A 22755-nucleotide genomic window follows, 5' to 3' on the forward strand; every position below is an offset into this window, starting at 1 on the left:
GCAGAGAACAAAGACATTCTTCTAAAACATCTGGCGTTTGTAAAAAGATTACTAATTGGCCTAGGGTACACAGTAAACGAAAATAAATCAAAACTAGTGCCATCTCAAGAGATAATATTCCTGAGTGCAAGCCTAAATACAACTGCCCAGATGGCTTATCTCACACCAGACAAACAAAAGCAACTGACTACATACTTCAAGAGTTTGGCAACAAAAACCCACTTATCTGCAAGGAAAATCCCGCAGGCCTTGGGTTTCATGGCATCCTGCATTCTACTAATTCCATATGCCAGACTGCATATGAGGAAACTACAATGGTATCTAAAAAGTGTTTGGACTCAGCATTGCCACAGCCTGGAGACGGTAATTGCACTCATCCCCTGCCTGCAACAGGAGTTTCGATGGTGGACAGAAGCTTGCCATCACAACAAGGGTCTGCCATTCACTTTACCCACAGCCAGACAGACACTGACAACGGATGCATCAGACTATGCCTGGGGAGCCCATATGGCAGGAAAATGTACTCAGGGCACATGGCCTGCAAACCAGATGCATCTTCACATCAATCAAAAAGAGATGCTAGCTGTACAAAATGCCCTGACAGCTTTCAAGGATCTGCTTCATCCAGGACAATTACTGATAAAGACAGACAGCACTACAGTTATGTGGTACATAAACAAGCAGGGAGGTATACATTCCTACCCCCTCTGCAGACAAGCAATGACCCTATGAGACACAGCACTGGCATCTCAAGTACACTTGCAAGCACAATTCCTGCCAGGAAAAACAAACACACTGGCAGACAACCTAAGCAGAAACCTCATGGATCCCCACGAATGGAAACTGGATCCACAAATCTTCAGCATGATAATAAGGAGATGGGGATGCCCAGACATAGAACTATTTGCCTCCCCTCACAACTGCCAATTACAGAGATTTTGCACAAGGATTTACCACAAACAAGCATGGAAAGTGGACGCCTTATCCTTCAGCTGGAAAAATCTAACAGTATATGCCTTCCCCCACTGCCTCTCCTTCCCAGGGTACTCCTAAAAGTCAGACAAGAGAGGCCAAACATGATCCTGATTGCACCAGACTGGCCACGCCAGCACTGGTACCCAATCCTGAAGAGCTTGTCTCAAGATCCAGCATGGATATTGCCTCAAACTTCTCAATTGCTGACCCAACAAAACAGTCAGATCCTGCACAGCCAACTCAAGACCTTAAATCTGACAGCATGGCGAATAATGTAGCCATTCAGAGCACGCCACTTACAAAAGCTGTTATGGACATTACCTTGGAGGCCAAAAGGCCCAGTACCAGAAAATCTTATGCAGAAAAATGGAAGAGATTCTCTGCTTGGAACCAGGAACAATGCATAGACACAAGTGTACCAAATATCCCTCAGATTTTACAATACCTAACTGAGATGCTAAACAAAGGCCTTTCTTTCTCATCTATTAAGATTCATGCCTCTGCCATTTCAGCCCATTACAATACGGAACCACCTATTTTTTCTCATCCTTTACTAAGGCAGTACCTCAGAGGGGCCAAAAACATTAGGCCTCCAAGGAGAGCATCAGTTCCGGCCTGGGACCTTAATTATGTTTTGGAAAAACTCACACTACCTCCTTTCGAGCCAGCATCAACAGCAAATATAAAATTCTTATCCTGGAAAACAGCTCTGCTCCTAGCAATAACCTCTGCAAGATGAGTCTCAGAGCTACAAGCTCTCATGGCTGTGGAACCTTTCATCATTTTCCATCCAGACAGGGTTTCTCTGCGGACGAACCCTACATTTATGCCTAAGGTGGTGTCCAGTGTGGCCCTCAACCAAACCATCCACTTGCCAACCTTTTATACAAATCTACAAAACAAGGGAGAACAAATTCTGCATTCTTTAGACATACACAGACAGAACTAAGGCTTTCAGAAAGACTGAGCAACTGTTAGTGTCATATGCTGCAGGTTCACAAGGAAAGGCTATTTCAAAACAGACTATTTCTAAATGGATAGGCCATTGCATCTGTTTCTGCTATCTCCAACATAGCAAATAAGTGCCTAAGGACATTAGACCTCATTCCACCAGAGCAACAGCTACCTCATCAGCCTTCCTCAGAGGAGTACCAACCAAAGATATCTTAGAGGCTGCAACTTGGAGTTCAGTGCACACCTTCACAAAGCACTACCACTTACCTCTTTCTTCTAAGTCCAGTGCAGGCTTTGCCACTGCAGTTTTGCAGGGCCTCATAGCCTCTCCAAATCCTATTTAGACCAGCCACCCTACCTCAGCTGTGGGATTCTACCCAAGAGTAATGACTGCAACAGTGAAACACAATGAACATAATACAGTTGTGTACCTACCATAAATGTAGATGTTCGAGTGTATTCACTGTTGGCAGTCCAGGTTACCCACCCACCATCCCCCTTTTCTTTGCTGGGGCTTATCTACACTTCTCTATCCTATACAACCTTTTTGGTGTATTTGCTTGTAGATGAAGGTCATGTTATTTTTGTGCATGTATTTTTATTGGCATAGTCTTTCAGCCTACCAATTTAGGGGCACCTGACATCTGGGGCAAGAAAAACTGAAGAAAATGGCACTGGCTGTTCTTTTATACCCCTGGCGCACTGATGTCAGGGAAGAGGCGACAGCAACCGACGCCGGACCTAGACTTTGGAATCTGGCCGACTGCGGGTAGCTTGCCAGCAGGATAACCCAAGAGTAATGACTGCAACAGTGAATACACTTGAACATCTACATTTATGGTAGGTACACAACTGTACTGTCTCAACAGTCTTTCCCTCAATGAGATGCTTATAATCTAAGCCAGTTCTAAGACTGCTGCTTTTTAGCTGCCATTTCATTGTGTGGCATATTGCAAACACACTGCTGAATGAGTCATGCTGTCCCTCTTTTGCTGCAATTTTGACGGTGGTGGTGCTGTGGTAGCATTGTCACCTCACAGTAAGATGTTGTCTTGTTCGATTCTCAGCTAGAGTGTCTTCTGTGTGGAGACATGCGTGAGTGGGTGTACCTTCGTTGAAGGTTGTGCGTCAGGGCCGGCAACACGGCACGTAAAAATCTACTGCCAATTATTAGCGGACCGGAGTTCTGCTGCAGCGACCCCTAACCGGGAAAAAAACAAAAGACACAACAACAACAACATCTACGAGATGAGAAGTTCAAGGTGTACTCTACAGAATGACATTTTCAAACACATCTCATGGAAATTTTGCATACTGTTTTTCTAATAGATGTACTGCTCGATATTTTCATAACATGCACATAGCTTTAATGTACTTAGTTATATACTGATTTTCTCAATTTGGATGGTGCAACAACTTTGCAGAGCTGAACTCAGGAGGAATTACTACAATGGGAAGATGTTGTGTATGGAATGTTTTTGGAGCCCCATCAAGTCTATATACAGGTAGAGCTAAAATCTACGGATGTGAAAGATGCATTTATTTGTATGTTTGTTTGGTAAACAGGTAGGTGAGTTAATCTGAAACAACCTTCCTTCTGCAATGATCCTGACAAAAGCCATTCTGAATGAAGAGTTCAGACTGTAGTTTATCCATGTTTGTACAGTAAACTGTATAAAGAGGGTGGTAGTTAAATTCCTAATGTATCTATATTGCGTTATATTTTAGCACATGTCTGCACTAATGGTATTGGTTCCCATTCATTATTGTTGGAACTCAGTGGAACACAGCAGATGTGCAGTGTACATGTTGTCAGGATCTGACAGGTTCAAAACTTGCAGTACATGATGAGTATATCTGATCTTGTTCCAATGGGCAGAAATTGTATTCCATGTACAGAGTACACATGTAAGCGATCCCACTTGTACGTGTTTCATCACCACAGATCCAGCAGATTGCCAGCTGCTTCCATTGGTTCAACCTATGGAACAGCAGCCTTGTGTTAGGCAATGGAGTGGCATTTGCTGGTATAGTGATACCCCTTCCTTGGTAGTATTACTGCTCATTATGCAGAACTGAGCAACAGATTTACAACTGTAACAAAAAAAGAGAGAGAAAAAAACACTTTTTTTGCATGGTAATAAAATTACTTCTAGGAAAAGACTTTATATATATATATATATATATATATATATATATATATATATATATATATATATATAAAATATATATATATATGTATATATATATATATATATATATATATATATATATATATATATATATATATATATATATATATATATATGTGTGTGTGTAGGTTAGCAGGGATGAGACATAAGGAGCACAGCACCCTAGAATGGGAGATGAAGAAGGGGCAAAGGTGGTTAGCTGTTGGTAAGTGTATTCTGTGTTTGCCTTCAGTTCTGCTTTGATTACTGTAAGATGGTCTGGTAATGATTCAGTATTAATACACAAAACTCATATTTATCTTCATTTTTTGGAGTCTATTGTACTTGTCTAGAATGTTTGAATTTTCTAATCATAGCCTCATCAGTTTATTATGCACTGAAAGAAATAACTCAGTGATTCTCAGCATTGCCATGTTAAGCCTGACACATGCTGGACAGGCAATCTTAAACCTCTTGTAGACATCAGAGCATGGCCTTAGTCCTCCAAAAGTGGGTAACAGGCTTCACATATAGTGCTTAAGAGTAAATGATGTTTCTCACAGCTTCTCATACCATCCCTGAATTATTCTGGTGGTCCCCCAGGAAAGATGATCTCCCCATTTGAGGAACCAAAGATCATATGTGCAGTTTGCCAATATCCTTACTGTCATAAATTGGAACCATCCCCCTATATCTAGTTCATCACAAAGGTCTATGAGATTAAAACTGCAACAAATGCCTCAACTTAAAAAAAAATAGCCAGACTATCCTGGTTCATAACTCTTTCTTCAAACATAAGCTCCATCATCCACACCAGCTACCATAAACTCACATGCTCTACCTGCAAGCAAATGTTAAAGTTAACTAGATAATAAGTTGTAAGACAGGAATTTCTTATATAAGGTCACTTAACTGGCTAGGGGTGTGTACACTGGTGTTTGGAATGTGCTTTGGTGGTGATTCATGATACTTTTGCAACAGTTTTCACTATTTTCAATGATGGAACAGGGAGGTAAGGGTAATTACTATCTCAGAGTTAGTATAAATTAGTTGCAGGAGTACGGTGGGTGCAGTCCCTCCCATATGGGCATACCATGCAGAAGCACTATTTTTGTGTAATTGACTGAATTGAGAGTTATGTTTTTTTCACTATATCAGTTCCAATGAATGGTTAGTTTTATGAACTGACATTACAGTTCACTTTGCTGAACCTGTTTTTATCAAGAAAGTGATGTGATATGCATTTTTTATTATATGATGATTTTTTTTTTGAGTGAAGGAAGGGTTGATGATATTAACATTGACTTTCAATATGGAGCATGTAGTTTACTTGTGTTCAGGTAAGTATGGTTGTTTCCGAATGGTAAAGCATGGATATATCAAGCATTTCAGCATTAGGGGTCAGAGTTTGTATGTGCAAGTGTTTGCAGGTTAGGGTTAGAGTAATGGCTAGGTAAAGGGTTATGCAGTGTTGTGTACATGTGTTTACATGAGATATGTTTGTGATGACTTTTTGTAGTGTTATAAAATGGGGTTTTATAAGGTAATGGGGAGGGTTGAGGTTAGGTGCAGCAGCAGCAGGGTTAGGGTTAGAGTTAACCTACCGATTTTGCCAGAATTCATTTTTATACATGTGCTGTATCACCTGAATATCAAATTTAAATAGTACATCCATTTTTTAATATCTTAACACATTTTTCCAATAATCCAATCAGGGAACTTTCCAGTGGGTCCAATTACTGCTTGTAAGTTTATTTAGAATGGTTATAAACTGAATTTCCAGATACCATGCCTATTAAAGACAGCAGATGAAGTTTCTTTTAAGATCAGTGTTTCTACTACTATAAAATAAAATGCGTTGAATTTATATTCCATAATTTGCCACTATAATGCACTTAATGCATGTTTTCCTGGCTCCTCATAAATGTTTGCTTATTTAACTTTTAATGTGTATGCTTTCTGCTCGGCTTAAAATTCAGCACATGTACAAGAACCATGTAAACTTCCCCAGATGTGAAACGTGATGAGGAGAGGAGAAGGCATGGCTTCTGGCATAAATGAAATTGCAGGTATAAACAGTCTGCAGGGTAGAAGTGTATGATTTTAGGCTACCACTAAAGTAATTGAGTCTGCTGGGACTGTTCTGAGTCATTTAGCACTGTGAAGACATTTAACTGTTTAAATGGATTTTAAATTTAAAAAGCAGAGCAGAATTGTACGTTTTAGTCTATATAAAATTCTACTTTAAAATGTTTGAGTTAATAAAGTAAGCAGTTTGCCCATGTGATGCTGGTATTTTTTTCTTATAAGTACTGAGCATGGACAAATTGTGGAGCTGTTCTTCTTTGTTGTAAAGAAAGTTACAACTCACTCTGGATAACAGTAAAAAGGCAAGGCTGGAAAGTTTCACAGAATGGTATTATTTGTTTCAGATCTCAGCCAGTTTTGAGAAAGTGGAACTTTCACCTTAGGAAGGGGAGATAATGCTTCAGCATCATTAGTATAGATAAAGTTTATGTGGGATGCAGCATCTACATTAGAAGAGTCAGGTGAGGTATGGCAGATGACAGCCTGTGGTTTCCTGTATTTAAGAAGTAAAAAACAAAGAAACTAGTGGTCTTAAAACCTTGTTGATGAGCTCAGTCACAATAATTTCAAAGGAACAAGCAGATTCCTGTGCATTTTCATTTTTTATATTTCAAGAAGAAGAGAACAAAATAATGTTTTTCTTTTTTCCTAGACTGCGCACTAAAGTATTGAATGCATATTATTATGGACTGAGGAAGCAGAAGCCGTCACAGCTGAGTTAGGTCATAGCACAAATATGAAAGGGCGAGGAAAAACTATGTTTTTCTTTACTTTCTAAGCTGAGTACTAATTTGTTAGATGTTTAATAAAGCTCCCCTCACCTGAAGTCCCGACTATAAAGAGATGACACAGGGAAATTACACACAACCTTAGTGTTATGTTGGAATGTCAGTGGGGTGAATGAGGTGGGGTATTAATTCCACTTACTTGGAAACGTACATAATCTCTGTTATTCCTAACCCCACCCAATCCCTTTATATTATTTTTCCTGTAGGCATACCACTTTATGTAGTGTTGTATTTAAGTTATTCATGATAGATACAACTAGCACACTCACATCTTCAATAAAAAGTTTAATGTATTTTGGCTAAACATGATTCTTATGATATACATAAAAACTCAAGATAATATTAATCAGTGATATATTTAATGGACATATTTTAAAAAGGCACACTTTCCACTGTTGTTAATTTTTAATATTCAATGAATGTTGACTTATTAACTTGAAAACACTTGTTTACTACCTTTAATACCAAGGGTTTCCTACTATTTTAATGTAAAGCTGCCCCTCAGGATAAGTGAGCTGTCATCATCCTGTCTTTCACATCCATTCTTCCAGCTTGACTGTAGGAGCCCATTGATAGAGTGGAATACTATATTATCTGTAATAGATCTAGAGTAACAGACTTAAGATTTCTACATTGATGATATTTTTCATTACATAAAACCCTGATATTCTGATATTCTGAATGTTTTGAAGAATTTTTTTTCTGTGCGAGAAAAGCTCCCACAAACCCCAAGCATGATAATGTGACACCTGAACAACTATTAAACGTAGCAAGATATTCCCAGGTGAAATGACCATCTGGAGCTGAATCGGTTTTCACAAATATATCACTATTCACTCATTATTACAAAATTCACACGTTATTTTAATCTTGCTATCCTGAAACCATTTCAAACTATGTGGCTAGATATGGAAAGGGATGCCCGTTGGTAAGAAAAAGTTGCTATTAGTAATTCTCTTTTGTCCAATAACCCAAAACCGTGGTGAATCCAAGAAAAAAAACAAGCCCAGTAACCACAACTATTTTATTATTTCCATATAGTTTATGTCCAAATACTTTAGGGCTTTTGTCCAACAAAAATAGCTGTGAACTTCATCAGAACAGTTCTGATGAAGTTCATGGCTATTTTTTTGTTGACTTTGTTGACCAGGAAAGTCTAATGATGTTATGCAAAGCCCCTTTTTATCAGCCAGGGGAGAAAAGCTCCATATGCATACATTAACAAAAATACTTAGGCTAGAAACAAGTAAAATGTAACAATATTCAAAGGTATGTGCATAAATTAGAGCAACACTCTTTAAGAAGGTAACAGACAAGTATTAAAAGTTGTAAAAGCTCGTGTTTCATGTTTAATAGGCAAAATAATAACAGTAGATTTGGTACATAAAGAGTAATGTCAGTTTAGTTAGTATTTGATACTATATAATCAAAAGTATATTGTTAGGAGTTTTTGAATGATTAAAAAGGTAAAAAAAATCAGGAGTAGGTTGGGCTATGTCAAACTGTACAGAGGATGAAGAGGAGATGTTATCAGAGTTGTGTGAAGTTAATGAGGGTGAGATGGCATTTGGAAGGGTAGTAATTTAGAGTGGTAGGGATTTGAAACAGGTTTATGCAGTAGGAAAAAAGGTGGTGGGGTGAGAGAGTAGTGAAATAAAGCAGGAATAAAGGAAGAGGTTGAAATATAAGAGGAGGTAAGTTAGGGTAAAAAAGGAGGAGAGACATAAGATAGGAACAGAGAGGAGTTAGACTGGAGGTAGTGAGGGAAAAGGAGATATTTGGGAAGGAAAAGCTAGCGGGTACAGCTGTAGGTAAGGTAAGGTTTTGTAAGAGGTATATCTGCTGTTTAAATACCATATATATGCTGCTTTACATTACATATATTGCTATCATCTTCTGTAATGTCTACATATAGTATATTCTTGTCATTTTTTCTACCTTGTTGCCTTCCCATACTGTGGTTGAAATGGATTCTTACTAGATCATTCTGATATGCCAGCTAACAAACATTAAAATGAAAGTAAATAGACATCAGAGTAGTCAGTGGTGTCACCTGCTCTGATACTTGATTGCAGCCTAGTCACAGGAAAATAGGTGGAATTGTAGGAGCATTTACAATATCATTACCTTACAGTTTACAGTGCAAGAATAGTATGAATCAAAATTAAAAAAAAACATAGTTTTATTTATGAGTTACTCAGCTAAATATCACTCAAAGATGTGTTACATTACGAATGTTATGACTAGAGGGATAAGTATGTGATTGTTTAATTATTTATTTAATGTTTTTTGGTTAATGCATGGAGCAGAAAACAAACTGTTTGCAGTGTGCCTTTTGAGAGTAACATGTACATTACCGGTATAATCTCCAGGTTTAATATGTCAACATAAATTTTCTCTATGTTTAGCGTGAGCAGCAATTGTATTTCCCTTTAGGGCCTAGATCTCTTTGTGTAAACACTGTAGGAATCTCTGTAACTAATTTTATTATGTGCACAGCAGTCTTAAGGGAACTTTAATTTATGTGCTAAAGCTATTTGTCCCCTGCTGAGAAAAACAGATTGGGGGTGGTAGGAGGTAGGATTTTTGTACTTTTTTGTATGTGGACTGACATGGGTTCAATAGCAGGATGTATGCTTGTCTGTGAAGTGGACTAAACCAAAAAATATATGAAGCACATCTCTCAGGCTTAATGCTGGCAAGGAATACCAATCTAAACTTTGTGCATCTAATAGTTAATGTTAGCAATGTCTTTTTCAGGTGCTTTCTGTACAATAATTGGTTAGTTAAGTATAGTGATATGTGCATATGTTGACAACTGAAAAATTGATGGGAAGTGACTTAAAAACTGAACAACTCAGGCAAAGCAAAGAATAAAGCAGCACAAACGCACATGCGAGCACATGCATCCACATTTATATACACGCACACATGCCTAAGCACATTCACATGTATACACACATGCGCACACACACACACACACACACACACACACACACACACACACACACACACACACACACACACACACACATGCAAACACGACACATTCAAGGTAGTTTTCTAGCCCTGGTACTAGCAGAATCAAAAAGAGCAAGAAGATGGTAACTCATGGGTAAACGCCATATTTGCCTGCAATCACGGGTAGAAGATTGTTCATTTTTCAAACTGTGTGAATAAACACTTACTAGAAATTTATCAGAAATGCTGATTTTGCTGAGTGGGTCAGTACATGGAGGATTTATTTTTACCTCATTTTTGCACCGACCCTGCAGCTGATTATTATAAATGCAGGCATGCATTTTCATTTATAGGGATTATCTGCATATCCTTGATGTGTGAGTTAGTGAAACTCTCTTACTCCTGTTAGAGTGGAAAAACTGAGAGCCAGAGACCAGTGTGTAATCTTTAAAAGACTTTCTCCTTTTCCCAATGTTGTGCTACTGTGTAGTTGATATAAATAAGTTCAGGGTTATGCGTGATTGCCCAACAAATAGGGCCATCTGAAAAAACCTTGATTCAAGTTTTGCCAATTGATTACATGTTAGCAGCTTTTGAAACTGTAGGCTTGAGCATGTGTGATCCAAGAGCTAGAGTTATAAGTTATCATAATAGCAGCTTGTGCATGGCATACTGAGGGGCCTCCCCATCTTAAAAATATAGAATGCAGAATTGATGAGATGGTTAGCTAAAACTGGCCTTGATGTATCTGTTTTTGTGAAATTGATATAGATCTACCACGGATGTGTGCCACTGACCTTTTACACCTGTTCCTTAGAGGGACATTTCAGACAGTCTGTTGTCTATAAGCTGCCAAAGAGTTAAAAATGACCACTTTATCACACTTTTAACACTGAAAATAGTACCAGAAAAGAATGAAAGTTACCACTGCCTATTCATTTCGCTTCCCACTATTAGGGAAAACATGATGCATCTTCTCCATTTGCCACACTCGTCTGTGTTGTTACTCTTCCCACCATCTCTGCCATTTATATTGACTTTCTTACTAAGGTCTGTATGGTCACCCATTTGGGAAATGAGGGTAAGGCTTGATGGAAATGTCTCTAGCTTCTAACCTTTGAATGCTTTACATAAGGCATCCAGTAATTAAGTGGAACTGAAATATCCAATCGGATGACTATTCCAGTGATATGAATTAGTAAGATGATGCAGAAGAAAGCTAGTTTACCAGTTCTAGTATAGTTTTAAAAAGGTTATTTGGTGTACCAGTATCACTGGCATAGAGAGAGAAACCCCTGGTTATGAACTAGGTGACCTGAGTTCAGGTAGTAACTTGGGCACCTGATGGAGCTGGCAATGGCAATGGGTGAGTGATGAAGCACTTGCTTTTCTCTCTCCAGGATGATGTGTGTGTCTGTGACACATAGTCCCAAGGTACAGCTCCCATGGATATGTGGCAAAAATTAAGGCCAGGGGAGCACTGGCTCCTATGGCTCAGGACAGTCTTGATGGAGGACACTGGCAGAAGTGAGTGACTTGCTGTCAGTGATGTAAATTGCATGCTGGATGCTGTAGCATGTTCTTAGATGAGGCTGTCAGGCCAGGACTAAAAAAGAAGAAAAACTCTGATGACTGCCTAAATTATGTCCTGTCTTGAGTTTTCACTGCTAGTGAAGGGGAACAAATAAATGAATTGGTCAACAGAGGACTGATGACTGGCAGGCAGTGGGAGACAAACAGTAGCAAAAAATGTGCAGTGTCAGAAATTAAATTTTAAGGAGGAACCAAATGTTTTAAATTATAAATGGATAATAAACTAAAGTCATGTGAAGCACAACAATATTCCTCTTTATTGCTATAAGTCCTAGCACTGCCTTATTAGGCACACAAGGATCGATGCATGACTAATAGCTGTCAGGTAATATTTTTGATACAATTAAATGAGTTAAAAAGATAAGTGAGCCACTTTCACTGCCTGTCTAATTTTATGACTCTGGGCCTCAGAATTTGGTGTGCTGTCACTCTAGTAAGTATTGTTAAGTCCTGGTTAATGAGTTATACAGAATATGCTTTCTTGAATGCATCTATACTCACAAAATCCAACTTGGACAAGAAATGATTAATCAAACTGGATAACTGCAAAGGGAAACATCTCCTTACAGCAGCTCTGCCTTTGACTATAATGAGGGTGAGGAAGATGACACATTCTGTTACACAGGAGATGTGAAGGAGTGTCCCTCCAATGGCAGGTACATTGCTTGGAAATTTATTTATAATTCTGTTCCACACTCTCAGTCTCAATCAAAATAATGTTCAGAAACTGTCCTTCAAAGAACTGGTTGAAAACCATGTTGGTGTTAAGACGCAGGTCGGGAACTCATCCCATTGCATGTTCTGCCTAATATGAAAAACTCCTTAAAAGTTCCAGTCATTTACATACATTGCTAGACTGCTGAGCGAGACTGGTCTGGAGCTATACAGCGGCTAATGAGTATCTGCACATTATATGTGTGCACACACACCCAGCCTTTTTCTGTAGCTTGAGCTGAAGGAAACATCAAAAAACTTCTTTCTAACACAGCATTTCTTATTCAATGTTCCAAAGTGCATCTGCAGCCAAAGTCAGACCCAAAGTGTTGGAGTGTGAACAAAGAGCACATTTGAATTTCAGGCAATATGATCAGAAAACACGGTAGGAAGGAAAGAAATGAATAAAAGCTTCAGTAATTAATTTGGGTGGAGTAAACACCGTGCCAGTGAATATAAAAAACATTTATTTAAGTACTATATGAAATGATGACTGGGGATCTCAAAGGTAAAATCTGAGTGCAACTAAAGGCAATATATTAACTCTCTTTGGGGAAAGCAAGTTATGCAAAGTAGATGTAATGGGCAGGCAGATTATTTTTGAACCAGAATGAGTGCTTAAATAAGAGGTGACTTGGATAAATAATAACCTATAGTTACTGCATATAAGGTAGGCAAAAACAAGTTACTAGTGAAATACTTTTCTGAAATAACAAGGGGGTAATAGTTGTGAATGGGTTGTGCAATGGATGCAAGATTACTCATTTATAACTGCAGTATTTAAGGTATATTAAAATGAAATATTTACATTTTGGTGTCAACTATATGAAAATGAACTACATGTTAGCTCATATGTTTAATGAAAGAAATAATTTAAACTTCTAAGTGTTTTTCAGTAAAAATATTTCACAGCAATAAAAAGCTTGCATGCATTTCTAAGGCAATTTTATATCGTCCAGTTTGTGGTTCCTGAACAACCTTGTTTCCAGTCTTTTCAAAACATTCTGACATTAACTAGAATCAAAAATCCAAATGCATGTATAATAGATGAACAGTATTAAAATCCAAGAAAATATGAGATTATATCAGAATATATACTAAACCTACATAGCCTGGCAGAAAGTTGCCATTTTCAGGATGCACAGATTGATCCGTGATATATGTAATGACAATATATGTGCATTATTGCTGTGTAAATCAGATTTAACTTTAGAGAAAGCAATAAAAACAGAAATGTAATGGAATCCACTACAGAGCATGTCAGAATTCTTCAGCTTGGACTATTCTTAACTGGTTACCAAATTTGCTTAGACCACCACATTTTCACTGATGGCAGAGAGGTACCCCGTTGCTCACATCTTTGCCCAACAGCTCCAGGTTCTGGAGTCTAATCTAGACCTTCATTCACTGCCTGTGCAGAGTTTGCATGTTGTCCGTATAGTTCCATGTATTTCCTGAAGTATTCTGGTTTCCTCGTATCTCTGAAAAGCATGTTAATTTGATTATATTTAACTGAATTTATGTATTGTATATTGTATTAAGGCTTGCTTGGGTCATGGATGAAAAGAATTGAGGAAAAAAATGTTTAGTTACCTAGTTAACAAACAAATACATAAGTTGTGGTAAAGTTTTATGCTATGTAAATGACTGCTGGTTCAAAGAAAAGTTTGTACATGGTGCCACATTGGCAAAATATATAAATGGCAGCAAATCATAACATACCATTGAAAAGGCATTGATAAAACACTGTCATTGTTTTATAAGGATAACTTATGCAACATTATTCATTGTTAAAGCAGCAAACAAAGTACAAGTCAGGTGCACTTACTGAGTCCTGGAGCATCTGCTGCTTGGGGTAGATTATGTAAACAAAAACATGGCTAAATAGGATGCACCCAGTCTACAAAAACTGCTGGAATGGAAATCACACCAAGGGTGAAGCTTTAATGCAGCTCTTAATGGTAGATCAACTGCTAGCAGAATGATAAAGAGCCTTCATGTTAACTGAAGGTAATGCTAAGTCAGACGTTATATTTTGTAAAAATTACAACATTCTTTAAAAAAGGGTTGATGAATATCATGCATTGTGTCTTGTGTGTTAAACGTCAGTTGCATAATAGCAGTCCCCCTGAATGCATGCTGGTTGTATCGATACATGCAGCTAGCCATCAATTTCTTGAGGCATTACACACACAAAGAATATCCCACTTATACTGAGCAATGAAGTTAAGAAAATCCATTCTTTTAATTCACATATATTTTGTTTGTCTACTGTATAAGTTGCATGTAAAGGCTAAATTTAATAAAATAAGCTAAAATTGTCTTTTCATTCAGTAAAGATGAAAGCAATTCATAAAGCATCTATTTATTGATAATATTGTCATGAACAAGTCATGCAGTTTTGCAAAAACATTAAGGTTACCTCTAAAAGCATATCTTAGGTACAGCTATGCTCTGCAAGCTCATAGTAATATCACAATAAACCCTTGTAAACTGCATACTTCACTGCAGGGAGCATCCCTTTGCAATTAGTGTTTCTTCACCATTTAATTAAAAAATGAATGCTTTACACACTGCAATCCACTGGACAGACAAGGTCAAACAATACAGTATAAGGAAGACTCTGAGCGCAATGTGTATATGCTCACACATATTATATATGTATATGTATAGGATATGTAACAACTTATTGAATAGTGGTATACTGAAAGTCATAATGCTAAATCCTGACATGTCAAAATGTTTAAACTTTACAATGTTGAACTCAAAATACCTACTGATAACATACATGTACTATGTACATTACCTGTACCAGTACATAGCCAGTCAACTAACAATATCACTCTGGTGTTTGTAAAACCCAGAAATCAGCGCTAGCATGGCTCCTGTTGAGTGGTAGGCAAGTCCAGCTTTCCACAAATGTTGTGGAGAAAGTATTTTGATTTCAAAATTTTAACATTTCAAAATTTTGACATTTAAGTAATGTATTTGTTTATTTAACCCACTGTCATATGATTACATTTCCATGTTTCCTCTAAACAGCTGTCCAGATGAACAGAGATGATGATGAAAAACATGTCCTTTGCCAAGGTCACATGTGTGTTGCTGGGTGATCCTGTGCAATTACGCCTCCTCCTTATCCCATATTTTCCCTTTTTTGATCTCTTTTGTGCAACCATAAATATGTACACTGTTCCAGTGCCCTAAGTAATATATTCCAGTACCTCACCAGTCTCTCTGTGAAAGAGTATTTCCTTGTTTCAGCCCTAAAATTCCTGCTTTTACCTAGCACCCATTATGCTTCTTAACCAATGCCCTTCAGTAGTCTTTAAGGCTTATTCTCCTAGCTGCCACCTGTTAGTACACTGTATCCGCATGATACCCAGTCATGCCTCTCAACCTCATAGTGCAAGAAATCTGGACAAAGCCAGAAATAATGGGGGAAAATGACCCCAAAAATAGGGACACATTTTAAATATTGGTCCTATAAACTTACAAAGTTGCTAGTATAACAGTTTTTAATTATATATTTTCTGAAGGACTAAAAATCTGAAACTCAAATGCCTCTCATTATTTAATATTATTTAGTTACCCTGAATGAGTTGCTAGAAACCACAAATTGCATGAGGAACAAACCAAAAATATGAGGCAAAAATCTGGCCATTCTGCAAAAATGCAGACAGTTGAGAGGTATGTACCCAGTACATTACCTGTTTTCTCTTTTTAAATGTGCTCATGCATTTTATCATGACTAGTTGCCTTCCTCCTTTGATAGCCATTTCTGTTGCAAACATTGTGCATTTCTAGCCCTGTTTCACCTTACTGGCCAAAAGAACAGGATGTAGTGCCACATAAGCAGCCATAACCTGTCCTGTACAGTGAAAGAACGATTTTGGCAACTCTGGGATTCACAGTCTTAGGTCTGTGCTTTTGTTTAATGTTGACTGTCACTACTGAGATTTCACTCTGCATTATGAAATTGAACTAAAGTTGGTTATGGACATCTCATCTCTGTTTTCATTCCTAGAGATATCCTGTGATATATAAAAATAGCGTAGTGACTGGTGCCAGACACCCACAGCATTTTAACCTGGTCAGTAATCTTGCAGTGCAAACAGTTCATATAGCAATAACCCATGCCTGGGTGTGGGTAATGCTGGATTTACCCACGGTACCAAACAAAGCCAACCGTGGGTAAATACAGCATTACCCACACCCAGAAGTGGGTTATTGCTATTATACCATGACATTATTTAAGAAAAGAAACTATTACTTTTCTTAAATAATGGCATAGTATAATGCCTGTTTACCGCCCTTCCGCAGATGTCTGGCATCCGCGGCAGTTCTGATGTACTGCGCGCCTGCACAGTACATCAGAGATGTGGGCAAAAGCAACGGAGAAAGCAAGATCTCCGTTGCTTTTTACTGTTTTGCTATGTTAAATGGGTTTAACATAGCGAGACAGTTTTAAAATAAGCAAGGGAGATGTCCGTTGCTTATTTTAAAACTGTCTCGCTATGTTAAACCCATTTAACATAGCAAAACAGTAAAAAAAGCAATGGAGATCTTGCTTTCTCCGTTGCTTTTTAAAACCTGTCTTGCTATGTTAAATGGGTTTAGCATGGCGAGACAGCTTTAAAATAAGCAACGGAGATCTCCGTTGCTTATTTTAAAGCTGTCTCGCTATGTTAAACCCATTTAACATAGCGAGACAGTGTTTTAAAAGTAAAGTTATACTAATGGAAAAAAGTCCGGGCGACCGGACCTTTTTCCATTAGTATAACTCGATTTACAATGTGCACGCTGGCCAATCAGTGTGCACGTTTTGGGGGGGTCATGGTATAATACTGCATAACATATCAAATGCAAAGAAATGTTCCACACACTCTGGCTAACATGTTGTCCAAGTTAACTGCAGGTGTCACTGGAGCCGGCTTCTATATGATGTAATGGATTGATACCAGTGCACAGATGACATACAATGTGGAAGGAATAGTACTCTCCATCCATGTGGAACCTCCTCTAACAGTGCATCATCAAAAACAACAAGCCCATGCCAATGTAATGCCCTGCAAGACCAACCCGTGACTACACTAGAACATTCATAACTGAGCACAGTTCAGTAACTAGATACAGACGAGGCAGTACACAAGACTGTACATAATGTTAATGAACTGTGGTTTGCCCCAAAAGCTATGAGAAGGATTTATAGACATAGTATGTACCTCAGGGGACTGAGGCATGGACATAAGTATACAGAAACGAGATTCATGGGTAACAGTATAGAAGGATTGCAAACACATTAAGTTGCTGAGCATCATGTTTGTAGATAGTGTACACTCCACAGGTTAATGAGTAACTCAGCATGAACCACAGCAGCAGCATGATTCAGGATGGTACAATGTCAGAGAGCTGTCATCAAAATCTATATTGCAGTACATTTATCAAGGGTTTCTAACTACAGTAAAAAACAGGGTTACCATTCAAGTATTTATACTCAAAGATACATTATTTTTAAAGTGAAGAAGCCTTTGAATTGTTACATTGTTTTTTATTTCAGTTTCTACTAGTAAGCAGTCTTTGCATGGTCTGGATTTTATGATTGTTGCTCTCTGTCATCTAAAAATGAAAGCAGACAGTTTAGTTGTGAATGCTAGCATGTATGCGTGTGTGTATGTGTGTATAGATATATATATATATATATATATATATATATATATATATATATATATATATATATATATATATAGATATATACATTATTTATATATATATATATATATATATATATATATATATATATATATATACACACATATATGTATATTTATGTACTTTATGGTACAAAACACATGCCAGTTTTGTTTTGAGCATGTCTTTTTTTATTGTAAAGTACTAGTTTGCTATCATGTCCATTTCTGTTTTTATTTATTGATTTTTATTATAATCTGCATAAAACCGATGTTAATTAATGTCAGCAGTGAATTAATGAAGCATCTTAACTATTTATTTTATGTGTTTTCACTTTCACAGATCTTAACTCCGAGCTTTCCTATAGTATTGCCTCTGGTGATTCCCTTGGTCAGTTTAACATTGATAGCAGTGGAGTTTTAAGTGTCAAACAGCCTCTGGATCGTGAAAGCCAGTCATTTTATAATCTTGTTATTCGAGCACATGACATGGCCTCTGTCACAAGTTCTAGATTCACGAGCACAGCACATGTGTCCATTATATTACTAGATGTAAATGATAATCCTCCAAGCTTCATCTCTCCCAAGGTTACTTATATCCAGGAAAATACACCAATAGACACTATCATGTTTAAAGTTCAAGCAACTGACCCAGACAGTGGACCAAACAGCTATGTTGAATATACTCTTTTGAATCGTTTAGGAAATACTTTCAGTATTGGCACAGTTGATGGAGAGGTCAGACTTACAAATGAACTTGACAGAGAAGACATTTCCAATTACTCTTTGACTGTGATTGCGACTGACAAGGGAGTACCTCCTCTGTCATCATCCATGGATGTAACAGTTATTGTTTTAGACATCAACGATAATAAACCTCTTTTTGCACAAAATCTTTATGAGATAGAGATAGATGAGAATACCTTAACTGGGACAGATCTCATCCAGGTGACAGCAGTTGATCCTGATGAAGGCACAAATGGGCAAGTTCGTTATAATATTATGGGTGGAAATGAGAACAGTGAATTCCGGATTGACTTTTTCACAGGAGTTCTTGCTGTAGCTAAACAATTAGATCGGGAGACCAGAGCATCATATGCTCTAACTATACAAGCAGCAGATCGTGGAAGCAGTCCGAGGACAGACACAACAACAGTTCGTATAGTATTATTGGATTTAAATGATTTCACACCAGTATTTGAACTGTCACCTTATACTGTATCTGTCCCTGAAAACTCAGAAATACTACCAGAATCCATACTTATGGTAAGTTAAACTTAAGCATTTCAACTTAATTCTCAGGAGAACAATGTTTCTTTGTTGTTTCAAATTTGAGCTGTTATTTAAAGTGTCAGATGTATAAATTGTGCAAACAATGCTCTTTCCCCTGACCTTTGTTTCATTTTTCATAAGAAAGAAATTTTAATTTCTTCTAATTGCATTCAACCTAATCAAACTAAGTTTACCTCCTGCATGGTGGTAAGCCATCCCAGCTTTACATGAAAAGTATTTCCTGAGTGATTTTGCTGATCTTTAGCATGCAGGTTATTTGCAATATATGACAAAAGTTTAAAATGAACTTTAAGCAGAATCATATATTGCAGTTATGTCCATGGCTTTTAGCATTCTCTTCTTTATATGCAGGTTGTTGCACGGGATGATGACCAGGGGTTGAACAGTCAGCTGACATACAACATTGTGAGTGGAAATGAGGACGATGCTTTCACATTGTCATTAGGTGGTCAGCTCAACCTGGTACAGAGCTTGGATCGTGAAACAAAGGAGAAATATGTTCTGATGATCACAGCTACTGACTCAGGTAGTGTCACTATAACTTCCCAGGATAATTTTTATCTTTATATGTTCTTGCTTATGCTTACATTAAATGGGACACATGCATTAAATCTGAAATATTTAGCCCTTTTATTCTACCTTTTAACAGCTGTAGCTGACTTTGTTGTGTCTTCAGTAATGTGCACTGATATTATTAAAAAATCAACCCTTCTGAAAAAATAAAGTTTAAATATTTTCACCATTTTAGTGAAATAATTATTACAGTTGGAAACTTTTCTTTGCACATATTATAATCACATATTATAAGTAGAAAGCTTTAAAAACATATTTTAGTGATTTTTCATCTCCCTTTTATATGTTGTTGCCTTAACATTAGAATTTATCAGTTACTTCTAAAGGGATGGCTTGTGAACCTCTAAGTAATGCAGCCATGAATGTGCTTTGGGCAAGTGATAATATTGTCATGATTAAGCAGTGTAGGCCAGTACCATACTATCTAATTGTTCTGAGGCCCAGTAGTATAGTCTGGCTTCTAACCAGCCTGGTATTTGATAATACAACTGACAATGCAGTATATCAAAACCGAATAGTATTCTATTGACTTAGTAATAAGAGCAAGCTGTTTAGTAACACTCCATACTTCTTCAGAATACTGAAGCTCATTTATGGATGTAAAGTCTATACCCCTTAAAGGGAACTGCCAGATCTGTAGAGATAACGACATCTTTGAGTTTTGTGGGGGTATAGACTAAGTGTTACTACAAAATCTGTGAAATGAGATAAGTTTGGCATGGAAATGGCCACGGCTTCCAAAAATGAAATATTCAACCAAATTTTGCCTCAGTATTATACAAGTTACAACTGCCAAACTAGTCTGTTTCACTTTCCATGTCTTATTTACCCTTTATGTCATTTTTGTAATCATTTTATTTCTGCAAAAAACATCCAGTCCAAATGCTGAATAAGGGCCCCCTCTTAAATCAAATACTGTGCTAGTAGGTTTTTCACATTAGTCTGTTGTCAAACTGTACAACTGACACTGCTGGGAATTAAGAACTTCCTATCAATAAAATTAAGAACTTCCTTTATTTAATAAATGGTATTGGCCCTTTCTTTGCATTTCCATTTTGGTTTATAGTCATCAAAGCAGAACCACCTCCCAGTCTTAGGCATTAGGAGCATGTAGTGATGATAGGATTGAGCTCTGAGATACTGACTGGCTCTGTATGGGTGTAAGCAACCATGCTGCTCCTGCTATCTATCAGTGTTTTTATCCTTTCCTTCATTTATGCAGTTCTTTGTTGACCTAGAAGGATATATGTACCCACATTTTCACTGATTACCATTTTAAGTGAGCATTATAGGGTTTCAATACTTCCACAAAAATACATATCCTAAATTGCATCTCTTTGATTTTGCATCATTCTTCATGAGTCAATTCATCCTTTTCCTTTATTTTGATATTCAGTCATTAAGTTGTCCCTGTTTAAGGCCTTAGTTGCTGTATGTTAAACTGTCCCTGTTTAAGGCCTTAGTTGTTGTATGTTAAACTGTCCCTGTTTAAGGCCTTAGTTACTGTGTATTAAACTGTCCCTGTTTAAGGCCTTAGTTACTGTATATTAAACTGACCCTGTTTAAGGCCTTAGTTGCTGTATATTAAACTGTCCCTGTTTAAGGCCTTAGCTACCCTGTTTAAGGCCTTAGTTACTGTATATTAAATTGTCCCTGTTTAAGGCCTTAGTTGCTGTATGTTAAACTGTCCCTGTTTAAGGCCTTAGTTATTGTATGTTAAACTGTCCCTGTTTAAGGCCTTAGTTACTGTATATTAAACTGTCCCTGTTTAAGGCCTTAGTTACTGTATATTAAACTGTCCCTGTTTAAGGCCTTAGTTGCTGTATATTAAACTGTCCCTGTTTAAGGCCTTAGCTACCCTGTTTAAGGCCTTAGTTACTGTATATTAAATTGTCCCTGTTTAAGGCCTTAGTTAATGTATATTACTGCTGACTCACTTGCTCCTGGTTTATCAGATGTCATATAGTACCAGTCATTCCTAAAGTTATCACATTTAGATTCATTGCAGAATAATTCACCGGAGTATTAAACATTACTAAATCTTTGAGAAGTTAACACTGTTTTCTAATCCATACGAATCAATTATATACTAGTAGCAAAAGTCAGTTAAGTGTATATTAGTAAGTTGCAGTTTTTTTTTATATTTTCCTTGCAAAAAACTGTACTGCACACTTGTCAGTAAAGTCAGCTGTGTTCTCACATAAGTTGTTCATAGGTTGATATGTACATGGTAGGCTAATGACCACTATGGCCTTTATAAGCCTAGCCATTCAAACCAAATGCATCTTATGAGTTACTGTGCTTTAGGGGTTATTTTAAGGGGAGTATGTTAGTTAGGGCATGATTTAATGGCTGCCTCTCTCCATCCGAGATATGGGTGCCAGACCACAGGTAAATTTTCAATTTCTCATCCACTGGATAAGTTGTGTTTTTATACGAGTGCTTCTTGAAGTCCTTAAGGTATGTTTGCATGAAGAGTTGTAACATGTGCATTTTCTTGAAACCCTTCCTGACTTTCTTGCTGGAGGTACAATTTTGTTTTTCTGGCCTTCTTGTACTCTGTGTTGTTGGTGCCTGTTAAAATGTTACTTTCTTTTTGTTGGTGGAGGTGATGTCTGTATTAAAACAAATGACACGGTATGAAAACAGCACCTAAGTTACAATTAAATATTTACTGTAGTATCAGACATGTAAATTGTTTTTGTCAAGAGCTAGTTCTTCATTAAATGCTATGTTTTGGACTCTGTTTCATACATTTAATAAATTATGTGGATATATTGCATTATTACAAAAAATGAATCAGATTATTGATCGACAGGTCTGTGTTTTTTCTATGGTAAGGCTGGAAGCAAGACTAATCTTTGTTTTCTGTAGCCTGTAACAAGGATAGATTTTACATTTGCCTTTTAACCGTGAGTGCCAGTGTGTTTTACTTCTGGCTTCTCCCTCACAAAA

The 22755-nt window shown here is 37.2% G+C and overlaps 1 protein-coding gene across 1 annotated transcript in view; it reads left to right on the forward strand.

Annotated features, from left to right (window-relative positions):
• Nucleotides 1–22755, forward strand: part of FAT4 (FAT atypical cadherin 4) — an 893394-nt gene that overhangs the window by 560444 nt on the left and 310195 nt on the right. The window contains exons 5-6 of the mRNA XM_044061699.1: nt 18278–19200; nt 19579–19753. Of these exons, the coding sequence (XP_043917634.1) occupies nt 18278–19200; nt 19579–19753 (1098 nt within the window). The remainder of the gene's footprint in view (nt 1–18277; nt 19201–19578; nt 19754–22755) is intronic.

Source organism: Protopterus annectens, chromosome 2.part0 (genome assembly GCF_019279795.1).
Source record: "Protopterus annectens isolate FY-2018-M chromosome 2.part0, PAN1.0, whole genome shotgun sequence".
Lineage (NCBI taxonomy): Eukaryota > Metazoa > Chordata > Ceratodontiformes > Protopteridae > Protopterus > Protopterus annectens.